At 34.2% G+C, this 15,004-nt stretch overlaps 1 protein-coding gene across 2 annotated transcripts in view; it reads right to left on the reverse strand.

Moving 5' to 3' along the window:
* Positions 1 to 6,194: 6,194 nt before the first annotated feature.
* The window catches only part of MTDH (metadherin), a 19,435-nt gene continuing 10,625 nt past the window's right edge, over positions 6,195 to 15,004 (reverse strand). The window contains exons 6-13 of one of the 2 annotated variants that reach the window (XM_015813485.1): positions 14,022 to 14,258; positions 13,537 to 13,623; positions 11,247 to 11,345; positions 10,370 to 10,497; positions 9,912 to 10,031; positions 9,060 to 9,176; positions 8,270 to 8,423; positions 6,195 to 7,770 (exon numbers count right to left, since the gene is read on the reverse strand). In XM_015813485.1, coding sequence (XP_015668971.1) covers positions 7,700 to 7,770; positions 8,270 to 8,423; positions 9,060 to 9,176; positions 9,912 to 10,031; positions 10,370 to 10,497; positions 11,247 to 11,345; positions 13,537 to 13,623; positions 14,022 to 14,258 — 1,013 coding nt within the window. In that variant the 3' untranslated portion in view covers positions 6,195 to 7,699. The remainder of the gene's footprint in view (positions 7,771 to 8,269; positions 8,424 to 9,059; positions 9,177 to 9,911; positions 10,032 to 10,369; positions 10,498 to 11,246; positions 11,346 to 13,536; positions 13,624 to 14,021; positions 14,259 to 15,004) is intronic. The other variant, XM_029283650.1, reaches the window with a different exon arrangement.

Genomic DNA, 15,004 nt, shown 5'->3' on the forward strand with positions numbered 1-15,004 from the left:
TTAACTTTTCCCAATCTAGCTTTGTCCAGATGTGTTTGTATGACATCTGCCATCATCCTTTATGGAAAACCGTATAGATAATCCTGGGCTTACAATCATTAGTTTAGAAACAGTTCAGAGTTACAATGGCACTGAAAAAACCTGACTTATGACAGGTCCTCTCACTTACAACTGCTGCAGCATCCTCTCAGTCACCTGATCAAAATTCAGACACTTGGCAACTGGCATATTTATGGTTTCAGTGTTCCGGGGTCATGTGATCACCATTTGCAACTTTCCCTACTGGCTTCTGACAAGCAAAATCAATGGGGGAAGCCTGATTTATTTAATGATCATATGATTCACTTAACAACTGTAATGATTTGCTTAACAACGGTGGCAAAAAGGTTATAAAATCAGGTATGACTCACTTAACAACTGCCTTGTCAAAATTTCGATCCCAATTGTGGTCATAAGTTTGAGACTACATAAGTTTGTAGTCTACATTCTGATAGCCAACTAGTTGGGAAATAAAACTGCACTAAACCATACTAGATCATACTAGATCAGCTGCTCTAATCTGAAATGTAATACCCAAATGTATATTAAATATGCGTTTCCTAAATAAATATATTTAGAAAAAAAGTATTTTCCGTGTGAAATTATCAATTCCACCAATGTAACTATTTTTGTCACTTGCCCATGATGTGAAATAATTTAGCATTATTCCCATCCCTGGTTTTGTTTCTATGTGAAGCAAGCTCTCTTCATTGAGAGCCTTGAGTAGCAAACATCAAATAACCTTAGTGATCTTTCTGAGCAATATCTCATGCAGTCATGCAAATAAAATTAATTAATTGGTAATTAGTCAGCTAAAACATAAGTCAGCTAAAAAGAAAGGACATAATATTATTTACAATAGTATAGAGTATAAGCCATTATTTCAATTGTGATGGAGCCCCACAGACTGTCTACTTCTATTTTCCTTGGGAGACACTCAATGAAATGCATTAAAATGTGCTAACAACATTATTCTATAATAATTGGCACTGGGAACTGATTTATGTATGTAGCTGGCCTTTTCTGCTATATCTCTGTACCTAATCAGCTTCTTCTTATGAATGAAGGCAAATATACGTGTCCCAGGATAATGATGCAAGATTGAATTTGGGTCAGTCATCGGGACCAGAGATTAACTCTTCTGAGCTGTTGGATTAATGCTGGAGCCCATCTTCAGGGAATTTCTCTCTACTGGAATACATTCTTTGGACTGTTCTGTGAGTTGTGTTTATGTGATGCCTTCCTACTGGCTGGTATATTGATAGGTTTCCTTCTAATGCCAAGCCCTTGGCTCCTAAGTATTTGATAAGCTGGCGGTAAATCAGCATATAATAAGATATAAGATTCTTCTTATATCCTGCTCTAATCAGATTGATTATGTGTGTCAAAGATCCTTTGTTTGAACTCCACTTTAGCATGATTTTAAGTCACTATGCTTATAGCATCTAAAAAAAAGCCATATTGAGGTCGTTTTTTTCTTTAACCTGTCTCCAAAAAATTATTTATTTATTGCAGTTATTTGTTTATTGACAATCTCATGGCTCTGGATGGTTTATGGTATAAATAAATATAAATATATAAATAAATATAAATATACAAGATAACTGCCAATAGTGAATTTTAACCCCAAACAACAACTCAGATCACTACTATCCTGCAAAGTCTAAATGAAATAATTTTGACAGCCCTGTGGAAATCCAACAAAGGAGGGGGGCAGCAGTACTTCTGGGAACAAAATAATCCTAAGTTTCAGGGCTATGATGCAGAAGTCTAACTGTGAGAGTGGAAGAATCATTTTGAAGGTGAGAGACCCTAAAACAACTTGATGTTATGCCATATTTATAGATAATAACCAGCATTTTGAACTGGGCTCAGAAACATATAGATAACTAGTGCAAGTACTGAAGAATAAATTATATTGTGCAATAGGATAATAGGTCTCATCTCTGCAGTTTGTATAAATTGTAGCATCTGAGTCATCTTCATAAACAGCCCCAGGTAGTGTATGTTGCAGTACTGTAATTGTAAGATAATGAAGGCATGAGTCACTGTTGCCAGGATTTAACTGTCCAGGATGATTTATAATTGATGTAAAGCTGAAGATGGGAAAAAGCTCTTTTTGCTATGTTCTCTTCCTGTTGCTCTAGCTGCCTAGAAGGAGCAAAGAGTCAGGATTTATTCCTAGAAAATCGTATCAATTCCCTCAGGCTTCACAAGTTTGCAAAAATCCAACTCATATAGCAAGTCACAGCCTCTACTATATTAACCCTGTGCAACTGGCATGGAATCTTAAGCCAATAGGAATGACATTATTTGTAAATACGCATACAAACTTGTCACAACTGTCTGAAGATATATTATTCTACCTTTCCTTCCCTAACAGGACCCAAGTAATTCTGAACAGGGTACCTGAATGGAAACTGACAAATGCAATAAGAGTGAATACACATGCTTCATTGCTTTTAGTGCCACAATCTAAATCTGAACATGGGCTTGGTTATATTCATTCATGCACATGTAAACACTGCTTAACCAGCCTAGTCAAATATGATCTTAATTTACATTGCTCATTTCAGAAATAGAATTCAGACATTTTATCTGCCAGATTCAAGTGGATGCGAAAAAGAGATACTTTTTTGAATCATATTAAATTGAGCAGTATTCATTTTCTTATGTGCCATTACTAGTGAAATAATTCCTTCTACATTAAAACTTAAATTTTCTTGAGGCTGCTGAATGTCTTCATCATTCTGAAACTACCACGAAGATTTGTCCTCAACAGAATCAACCTTACAAACAAGTTGAAATAAGAAATTGGGTGCAGAATTTGGCATCTTGAGAATCTGTTTTCATCTGTTTTTATACACTGTTGGTCAAAAACCTCAATAAGATTTTCAACAATTGAGATGAGGTTCTTTGTGCCCTGTAGAGATCCTGTTCTATGACTAGAAAACTCCAAAATGGTAAAAAGAACAGCATTATTTAAAAAGAAATATGCAATGACATATACTGCACAACTAAATAATTTTACTTGTTATTGGTATTTCTTCTATTTTGTTTAATATATATCACACCCTGCACTTTGCATAATCATATATCTTGAAACTACAGGCACTTTAGATCTGTATTTTTATCTTCTCCTTATGAAGCGAGAACACTATTTAAATCCTAAGTGCTGGCCACACAGTTTAGTTCAAATTATTAAGGACTAGTATAATACTCTTTAAAATATAAATCAATTTATAATTAAATTGAAAATGGCTTACTGAAGCCAAGAGAAAAGCATTGCCTATTTGCTAACTGGTTGTGAGATTTTTTGCAGTGTTTGAACATTTGGTTCTGTGCAATCTAAATTGGTTGTGAGTGAAACCACTATGCTGTATTCACATTGGATTGTGTTCTTACATCAGAATACACTCTACAGGAAAATCCAGTTTTCCCCTTCATACATGTTGCTTCAGAGAGTAATAATAACCTCTAGGCCAGATTTGGGCTGTCTAAGGATATCACAATTATTGCTGAAAAAGTTAAAGAATATGCAAAAGAACTCAATATGTGCTTCATGGATTAAGTTGCATTAATGTCAAAAGTTCTAGAATATTCTTAGAAATATGGGAATTTCTGGCACACAGTCCAGATGCCCTTGTCTCGGCTTGGCAAGCTCATGTGATGGGGCTTGGGCTGAATTGCACCTGTGTGGGCTCTATGCATGCACATCTCATAGAGCACCATGGTTTACTGATAAGCTACCAGAGAAGAAATAGCACAAGAGGTGTCTAGAGCATTGCTGGAGGAAGGCAAAAAGTGGCTGATTGATCACAGGTAAGAACTTTTATTTATGACCGGTCACTAAGCAACCGGTGGAAATTACAACATACCATACTTATGATCCATTTTCAGTGGCATTTTCACTTGAACGCAAGTTACGACAGTGCTGAAAAAGATGTCTGCATTTACAACCCTATCTACATTTTTTTTAAAAAAAATCACATTATCTACACAACTAAAACACTTTTGTTATAAAAATGAATTATATGTGCCACTTATGCCAAGTTCCAAAATGCTTAGCAAAGTATATTACAGAATTAGGTTCAGATCTAACACAAGATGATTGCATTTAGAGTGACAGCTGCCATTTTGTCACTGATGCTTAAAAAAACAGAATCTTAACACGTAAAGTCAAGACAAACATGTCAAACCAACCTGTTATGTCATGTTAACAGAAGGTTTGGGGCAGATGCCTTGTAGATAATATTGGCTCTGACTTTCCAATCTAAGAGCAATTCTGTACAGGGATACTAAGAAAAAATAAACTTCCGTATAAATTCATACCTGCAGCCTATTGGCACTGATATCAGGAAGTTTGGTCTGATTTAAATCTGGAACAGTTGAAGACTGACCTGAAACTTAGATCTCATATAAGGAAATGAAAAGGCATATAACTTTAAAAAAGATTAAAGAGCAAAACTAAAAAGACATTTCTGTATAGATGTGAAATCTTCATGTACTATTTAGTAAATATATATTGTAATTTTTAATATTAAAAAAATAGTATGTTTTCATCCAACTTCACAATTTTTTCACTCCAATATACTTACTATTAGTACTGCATAGCCTAAAAGAAAGAAAAATTAAATATGCATTGATTATCCTATCACATATAATTGTGTAAAGTTGTATATACAAATAAATGTTTCCTTGGAAAACATTTCATGGACTTCATTATGTTTAGCTGGTTGTTCTGTTTGTATCATAAAAAGATATCAGGTATATCTGGTTATAAAGACTATTGTTAATAATGCAAAAGTGGATGCACACTTTTATTTTGCCTTCTATACTGATACAACTCTATTCTGGGAAACTGTTGTCATTGCACAACTTGGTAGCTTAAGTACATGAATGAAATAATTTATGGCATTGCCATTTTCACTACTTAACATCTTCACATTTTATGAATATCCCATTCTTAGGTGACAAAAAGATCATTTTCACCTTAATTGATTGCATATTCTAAAGTTTCAGGAAAAATCTGCCATCTACAGGTATAAATCCTAATGGGGGTCAGATTAAATATAAACATCCACATAACTGAACATTTAAATTAAAAGCTGGATCAGACAATTTAGGATGGTGGTAGACATAATTAAAAAAATGACATTCTTCAGTTCAGATGGACTGCAGAGATAGATCACTTATAATTTTTAGTTTTATTAGGTATTATGCATTTAGGTATTAAGAATGGTATTCATGGCAAAACAATGCTATAAGCATTGAAAAGACCTTTTTGCAAAAAATATTCCACAATGACTAAGAACAAATGAATTTTGCAAACTCCCACTTTTTAGTGAGCAACTACCCAACTCTTCACAACCATTTCTAAAACAATATAAACTATTCAAAGTTGGTTGAATATAAGAGACATATATTCATAAAAATACCATCGAACTGTCCCAAAACAGATCTGTTTTTAGCCAAATGGCTAATCTTGCTATTGTTATGAATATCATTTTGAAAGAATCATAGTATGATTTAGGGCAGTGTTTCTCAACCTTGACAATTTTAAGGCATGTGGACTTCAACTCCCAGAATTCCACAGCCAGCAATGCTGGCTGTGAAATTCTGGGAGTTGAAGTCCATATGTCTTAAAATTGTCAAGGTTGAGAAACACTGATTTAGGACAAGCTTAAACATTTCTTTTCAGTGTCAAAAGCTGTTCTTAAAATGGGATAACAGGCAGTTTTTTATCTGGTCAAGTGAAGAAGAGTGTCTTAACTGGGAAATTGATTATGTGACATACTTAAGATACATATGAAGAATTTTAAAAATCACAATGAAGAGCAGACATAACTAGCATATTCAATACCCTTTAAAATTAGTTGTTGTACAGTCTATTTGGCTACCAAGAATTTTCTGGGATACCATTTTATTGTGATAAAATATTATCCACGAGTTCCCTTCCCATAAATAACACACTGCTATCAATTTGCTCAATTTATTTTAACAAAATTGATGTAGAAATGTCACTGAATTAAACAAACATCTGAACATGTAAACATCTGCCATGTTCCTGAAACAGGAGTTAATACCTGTGCACATTAGAATTCATTAGGAACACTATCAATTAATAAGGCTTGTCTTCAAAACAACTAAATCCAGTTTGTTGCTTTAATTATTCTTGCATTGCAAGTTAATTTTACGAAAATTTTTAAATGTACACAATTAGACATTATGGGAGAGTTAATAGTACCATTGGTTACAGCTGTTACAAGTTTTCTGCCACATGAAAAAAAAACTAAGCCAATCACATCAAATAATCATGGCTTTTCTTTAATAGTTGTTCACCAAGTTATGTTAATTATGGTCCTTTAAACACACACAAACATTTCATAAAGGCTATATACAGTTGTACATGGCTGAGCATGCACTATTCATAGATACCTGCCTGTTTAACATGATGTCATTATAGTGCTTGAAAATGATGCAATTCAACTCCCATTTTAATCAATAATTACAAGTGGAAAGATGGTTCGTCTCCCATTTTAATCCATAATTACAAGTGGAAAGATGGTTTGTTTTACAATTGCTGTTGTTGCATGATTTTTTTTAAAAAAATACAAAACAAAAAACAAAATGCTAACCCCATTTAAGAACTCTAGATACAGATTCTACATAGGTTAAGGCAGTAAAAAAGCACTTCCTGATACAGGTGGTCTCAACATCAATTAAATCTGTTTTGAAGCCATCATTACTCTTTTCATTTTCTACCACATCTCTGAAGAATTTAAAAAAATCCAATTAAAAAAAAGAAAAGCAATAGTGGCAGAGAAATGAATCATGGCTTTCAAAATGACTGGGAACCAAGATTACAGGGCACCAACTAAACTCCTATTTTAGATAAGAAAAAACCATGAGGCCTGCTTGAACATACTGCCTCAACAACTTAAAATTATCTGAGAATTTAAGTAAGAAACTATTAGAAGCAACTTTAGGGACCATGTTGTAGTTCTGATAAAGTTTTTGAAGTTTAATTTAATCCACTTTTTTGCTGGAAAAATGTTTTTATTGATTAGTTCTAACACAATTTGAGTGCACGCTTACTCTGAAATCAACTATTATTTAGGTTGAGAGGTTATTCAAGAATAAATTCTTCAGTGATACCAGCTTCTCTGTAATTATAATTAATTTCATGGTTAGCAGATTCTATTAAATATTAGAAACATATGGCAAATTTGAATAGAGTTCTTTGATTTAGGCATTAAACAGATTCAAGATAGATACCACCATTCAGTGACATGTATCAATTTTAAAGATGATTAGAGATATTTAAGACAAATCCTCTTTCTCCAGTGAACAGGAAATAGAAATATGTTGTAAACAGGGCACTGTTTTAAAGCCAAGGTTTTAAAAATTACTTTTTCCATAGCTTGAAAATACATTCTTCAATGAGTCTTCCAGTAATGCCGTTATTTCCTGTGAAATTAGGTCACCAGCTTTTTCATTCAGTTCCTATTCTTAAAGATGGTTGTGTTCAAAGCAGTTTTTTTTAAAAAAAAAATCTGTTGAAAGTTATATAAAATTCTGTACAGGTTCACAAATTATTGCATAAACAGCATAATCTCCACGACAAGTGTTTCTGCAACACACGTCCATTTCAGAAAATTCACGTTTCCCTTCTGGCTTTTTTCTTCTTTTTGATTTGCTTGGGGGATTCCCAGCTCTCTTCAGACTTAGCTAAAAGAGTAAGAGAAATCAAGGAGTGCTTTTAAATTGTATTTATTACAGTCATTCATACATTGCATTCTACTCACTTAATCTAGTAATGCATATTATCAGAAGTCAGCATTATTTTGTCTTTCTCTTTGGCTATAAAACTTCCTTGTGTTTTCAATATTGTATTACTTGATAATATACTTTTACATGGATATAAGATGTAAAGAATATTTAAAATGTAAAGCACTGTTCTGTTAGAAGAAAAGATTTATGTTTATGTAGTTTTTGGTGTATGGTGTATGGTGAAAAATAAAAAAAAATGCAAAAAAAAAGAAGAAGTTATTCATCATAGGTTACCAACGCACTATAAAATACTAGAAGAGGAAATACTGAACATCTGTAAGTGGAACACCAGATTTGCACCTGAAGTAAGATCAATTCGATTTTAAATACAGTTTTAATAACTATGCAAATATCTTTTTATAAACCTTATATGCATTTGATATAAACAATCACTTACTTTGAGGTGGAGGCACACTGTTTTGCTTAACATTAGAAATAACTTCTGCCTCCTGCAGCATCTGTGGCACTTGGGAAATTATCTTTTCAGAGTCACTCTCTGATACAGGTACAGACATTTCAGTAGAAACAGCAAATGAGGGCATCTCCTTCGGCTACAATAGACATTGTAGATCAGAATATTGAGCTTTTGACATCTTCTAATATCCAATCCAAAAATATGTGGATAGGTTATCTTTAGAAATCTTTGCTTAACCATAAAGAACCCCAAGATCCATAATTAACATTCTCATCAAGCAAAAGCCCCACATGCATCAAACTAGAATCATATAAAACATATGCACCAAGTTATAACTCTCTTTTATAAGTAACGGCTTCTGAGGTTTACACCAGAAATATTTATAGAACTAATCTGCTTTTCAGATGCTGTTGTGATTAGAACCATTTCTGGTCTTATTAGATGGAAATTCCCGTGAATCTAACTAAAATCTATTATTTTATTTATTTATTTATTTATTATTTAAATTTATATACCGCCCTATCTCCCTTACGGGACTCAGGGCGGTGAACAGGCAATAATAAAATCACAATAAATATTGAATAAAAAGCCTGCTCTAAAATACCCTATCCAATATTCCTATCCAAATGCTGAAAACATCAATTTAAGCATACCTAACAGTGTGCCTATTTCAAGCTATTAATGCAGCAGGCTTTCACTAAGCTTGCACCTTATCTTAAAGAAGGAAAGATTTACAAATAAACAGACATTAGCATGCCCTTTTAATATATACCTCAGCTTGTTCACTAGTGCTGACGGTCTTTAAAGAGAAAGTTATCTCCACTTGTTGAACTTTTGAGGTATCTTCTGGAAATTCTTCTCCAGCATGTTTCTCCAGATCATCAGAATCCTAGATAGGGGAGAAAGATGACCTCATTAAAAAGAATGAGGTTTGGGGGCATTACTAAAATAACATGAATGAATGAATGTGGAACCTAGTGAGAAGCTATCAATGATACAACGTTTTCATGCAATATTAAAACAGAACGGTATAGTCACATTCATATATTTTTACTTCAATTAGCTTCAGAGATAAACCATGTAAATATGAAGCAAAGGAGAAAAACTCTATTTTGTCCAGATTTAATCATGCTTTGAATAGACTTAATGGGTTCAAAGTAGTCTCATATTTCTGGGTATATTCCATAAGCAGGCAACATACTTTTCTTTTTAAGGAGGGAAGAGGGCTTCAGAGTGCATGACAATGAGTGGGACAGAATCAGTATTTGCTATTTTGTCAAAGGACTCTCTTTCATAATTTAGGTTTGACTTAAGCTGAAAGTATAATTTTCACATATTTCCCGTCTTAGAACAGAAGGAAATCAAAGTTAAAGAATGTCAGATTAAGATCAAGTTTTGCGAACTGTCGGTTGCCCATCCCAATTATTCAAAGCATGACTATGGAAACTCAGTTTGTAGTAAATCCATTTAAAGGAAAAAACCCATATAAGTTATGCATAGATATCAAGCAAATCATGGCTTAATATGAACCATTAAGAAAAACAGATGCAATCCAGTTAAGGTTTAATCCACCCAGGGCTCATCTTAAATTGCCTTCAAAAGGCTAATCTTTATTGTTTCTTGCCTGTATAGGAGAGTTAGCCTCTTCTCCCTGCTTTTTCTTTTTCTTCTTTTTCTTTTTTGATTTGCCACTTGAAGTACTTTGTTGAGCTGCTTCAGGCTTTTCTTTCTCTTCATCCGATACCTAATACAAAACCAGAGAGATCCATCAATATCACATTTGTACCTTAACCCTAATCAAATATTAATGTAAGTTTTAGTTTCAATCTTTCTCCAATTATAATTTAACAATAAATTACAACATGCATAGGGTAGTGTCATGATGCAAAACCTGCTTTTACATAATTACATATATATACACAAGTCATATTTTTGATGACATGACTTATAGGGCCACTTGTCCCTCTAGCCAATCCTTTGGACACCTTTGAGTGTTCTAGTTCTTTCTACAAAATGAGAACCATCAAGCTCAAACAGTACACATCTTACTAACAATTATTGCAGCAACTGTTAATCTGATACCTTTTGAGTTTCAGATAATACTTCTTCAAGTTGTGGAATGGAAGGAGGGTTTTCTTCTTCAACCCAGTTCCCCCATTCCTCTGCTGGGGCATTCCAGTCAGAAGTCGGATCAGCAGAAGAAAGCCCATCTGTGAGAAATAAAGAAGTTTCAAGTGGATGAACAAGACAATAAGGCAAGAATACACTATTTTGCAATATATATGTAATTTCATGCCACATATTTTAATAACAAAAGCTTGGGGATAGGAATTTGAAATATTCCTTCCCAAAATAAATTTAAAATCATTAAAGATAAGTATTAAGCACAATGATAAAACAACTCAGTTCTCTGACCTTGCCCTGATGCTAAAGGCAACCTTCTACACAGATACAAATAGAAAAGCCTTAAATTCAAAATAGAATGACAAAAATAAAGGATAGTGGATCAGTACTTTAGAGGAATCAATTTTAGTCCTCTATAGAAGAAAAAGTAGAAATTTAGAAGGAACATTGCAGTCTAATACTGATCAAATTATTTTTGAAATTTGCCTTTCAAATCTTTCATTATTGATACAATATTGAAATAAATTTTAAAAGTAGAACATGGCTGAATAAACAATTTAGAAAAAGCCAAGTAGATGTTGCACTGATAAAGAAAATAATACATTTTTTGGTTTGAAAAATTTGGTTTATTTTTTAGATTAAATTTGCTTGGATGAACATTTCAAGCATTAATTGTTGATCAAAGAATCTATACTTGTTTTTTGCAAAACTATTTTGAAAGCGTATGGATAAATATTTGGTGTTGTTTACCAGAACAGTTGTGAATAGGAATATGAATGCAAAAAAATAAATGCAACTTAAGCAAAACCAGGTAAGATTTTAAAAAGGAACATACTTAATCCAGACCATTCGTCATCAACAGGTGCCTGATTACGATTTAAATCCCACTGAAAATCTGTAGTACTAGGTTGAGAAACAGATTCACTATTGGATCCTAAAAAGGGCAGAATATATACCCAGTCACTCCATGAGAATGATATGTAGGCCCATTATTCCAATTAACTTTTATCAGATAGAGACAGTCCTCAAATTATAACCATTCATTCATTCATTCACCATTCAAAGTTACAGAATGAATGAATTGTAGCTACAACTAGCCCTTGAAATTAGCCACTGCAATACCCCATAAGCATATAATCAGAATTTGGGCAATTGGCAGTCCATCTGGATTTAAAATCAGCACTCCAACCTCCTTCCATGCCTATTTCCTACTTGCCCTTTGGCTGCCCTGCACAGTGGCACTCCTCAGCAGTGGCTAAAGTAGAGGCCTGGGGCCTTCAGCAGTCTCAGCCGATGACCACTATGCCTCTACTTTAGCCCCATAGAGTATCACCTCAAGCCCCACGTCACAGCCTACGGAACAAAGCCCTAGCTGCCCTAAATAATCTTTGCTCTGCCATCTTGCTACCCTTGCATCCTGCACTCACTGGCCTTGCCACTGCCAGCTAACCTTTATCTTCTTCCCACCATTGAGGAGGTTTGCCCAGCCTAGCCTTATGTGAAGCAGCTGTTCTTGTGCTACTTTGGAAGATTTCTGAGGCTTTCTAAAACTTCACAAGAAGGCTGCACTTGCCATTCTCCAAACTGTGGCAAAGGGCAGCAAGGCTGGCAGAGCAAACAGAGTGCAGGGTGGTGTGGCAGGCCAGCCCAGCATAGCCAGTGAAGTGCAGGGCAACAAGGCTGGCAGAATGCAAGATGGCCAAAAGGGCAGAGATGGGGGGGGGAGACAGGTAGGATAGAACTGAAGAGAAGACAGTCTCTTATCGTACTGAGGCTTGGGGTTGGAATGGATCATATCGAGAGTGGTTTGGATTAGAGTGGTTTGGATTAGAGTGGGACCTCGCCTCACAAACAGTGAGATATTCGGCTGACAATGGCAACAGGGATATTGAGACTTGTTGCTAGGTGATTTGGTCATATGACATCGTGCTTTACAACCGTATTGCTTAGCAACAAGAATTCCACTCCCAACTTGGAAATGTAAACAACAACCAGGCACTTATTACCATCTCTGGTGGATATGCCCTAATGCTAAGAAATTTTGGTTTAAGATTCATATGTGGCTAGAAAAGATGATTAAAATACAGATAGAATTTAAACCAGAACTCTGTTTGATAGGAATATTAGGCTTCAATTATGGAAAAGAGAATGAGTATTTAATATTGCATGTGTTAACAGCCGCAAGGATAATATTTGCCCAATTTTGGAAAAATGAAAATTTACCAACTGATCAGATTATAATAACAAAAATACTTGAATGTGCAGAAATGGATAGATTAACTTTAGAAATGAAAGAGAAAGAAGACACAATTTATTTTAAAACATGGGAAATTTTTTACCAATGGTTAGCAACACGATAGAATGAGAAAAGGTTATGAAACTTAAAGAGATAATTGATAATTTGTATTTATATTTTATGATTATTTGTATGAACTTGTCTTTTCTTTTTCTTTTCTTTTTTTTCGTTATTTGTTATTTTAATAATATAGTAAATTGTAACCAATAAGTAATATATTACTATTTTAAAGTTATTACAACTAATTAGTATTAAGCATTGTTAATTAGTAAATGAATGAGATATATTGACTAACTTGTTATTTACATGACTATATTGAAAGCTGTTGTAAGATATTAAGATTTAATATGTATACCCGGACGGGTTTACTTGCTGAAGCGATGTTATTTTGTGGGATTAATCCCACTTTGTGTTTACCCCTTTCCTTTGGTTTAACCCTTTTGTATGTTCCCCTTTGTTTTACCTTTGTTGACCTTATTCCCTTGTTACCCTTATAAAACTCAATAAAATATTTGTTAAAAAAAAAAAAAGAATTCCACTCCCAACTAGCATAATAATCTAAGGACTACTTATATAGGATATATGCATCAGATTTGCTTCTTTGTTGTCACTAACACTAATGATTCAGCTTCACTGACCTAGGCAATACATTATTTTCATAAAAAGAACAAGCACAATCCTTCCCTTTTCCATATGTTGAAAATATATTGAGTTGAACTTGGTGAGGCAAAAAATACTTCAAATTTTGGATTTTACCAGAGTAGAACATGCTATGCCATAAATAGGACACATGTGTAGTTCTTTTATTAGATGTCTGTTAAAAGCATACCAGAGACTGTAGGATTTAGTCCCAAGGGAGTAAATGAAGCAGAACTTTGTTCAGGAGTATTAATTCTTCCATCCACTCCAGACCAAGCTGTTAACAACAACAACAACAAAAAAAATAGTATGTGTGTGCTCATATCATATATTTTCCCCCACTGGCAATTAGGAACATATTCCTAAGAGAGGCTCCCACATATCAAAGCAAGTCAGCATGCTTTTGCACTTGCACAAAATCTCATTCCCATTTTAAAGAAATATAATATGCATGTATTATGCATGTGTGAAACCCCATTATAATTTAGTAGATATTCTGCTTTAACTGACACCCTGCCCTCCTTTCTAGACTGAGGTTATTGTGCTTTGAAAAGTAAACAAAATTCCAGGATCAGGAAATTAAGGAAACATTCTCATGTTTTTCTAAGTTTTATTTTTAGTCCTTTCACAAAACCAAAACCAAACAAGCCAGGAGAAACAAGCACTTAATCTTACCTATACCAGAGAATAAAGTACGTTCACCCCAGGTTCTGCCAACCAGAGATACTCCCCAATCCTTCCCATTTCCATTATCTCCAGCATCTTTTCCCCAGGCGGATGTCTCATTCTTCCTCTTGCTACCTGCAGAGGACCCTGTGGTCCATTTCTCTTCACCTGCACCAATCTGAGGAGAAATCTTAACGGGTTTTTCACTCCAGTTGCCTCCGTTTACTGTGGGGCCTTCACTCATTCCTGAAAGAAATTTTAAATAGGGAACTTCGTTTGCTGTTAAATACGGTAGTAAAATAAACATAGGTTACTGCAATTATAATCTGAGTATTTTCCAATATGATATCATTGCTACTATGTTTTTAAGAACCAACTCGTTTCTGGCTTCATACTTCAATATTCCTTTTGATCCACAATTCTTTTCTAATAACAGTTGGCTGCTCACTATTTCATGATGATCAAAGTTGATAACACGATTGTTGCATTTGAATTACCAAATGTCAATAAGTAGTTTTGTAGTTCAGACAAACAGAAAAGTATAGCTTATGTGATTTTTTTTTGGTTTCTGTAAAAAGGGAAAAATTGTTGCTGACTTCCATTTAGAATTTTTCAATTTTTTGGCATATTGTTATCCAAAGCCATCACTGCAGAGCAGCCTTTGATTTCCTTATAGCTATAGTTACTGTGCTGGAGAGAATGAGTGGAGGAGTTATCAAATAGCATCCAGAGAACAAATACATTTGACCATCCTTAGGTTTGTACTGTTTTGTTTTGTGCACATTTCAAAACAATTATCACAGAATTACTTATGTAAGATTTATTTCTGAGTAAGCATATAAAACAGTGTTTCTCAACCTTGACAATTTTAAGGCATGTGGACTTCAACTCCCAGAACTCCACAGCCAGCAATGCTGGCTGTGGAATTCTGGGAGTTGAAGTCCACATGCCTTAAAATTGTCAAGGTTGAGAAACACTGATATAAAAGATCA

The sequence above is a fragment of the Protobothrops mucrosquamatus genome, unplaced genomic scaffold, assembly GCF_001527695.2.
Source record: "Protobothrops mucrosquamatus isolate PMUCROS unplaced genomic scaffold, P.Mucros_1.0 scaffold_69, whole genome shotgun sequence".
NCBI lineage: Eukaryota > Metazoa > Chordata > Lepidosauria > Squamata > Viperidae > Protobothrops > Protobothrops mucrosquamatus.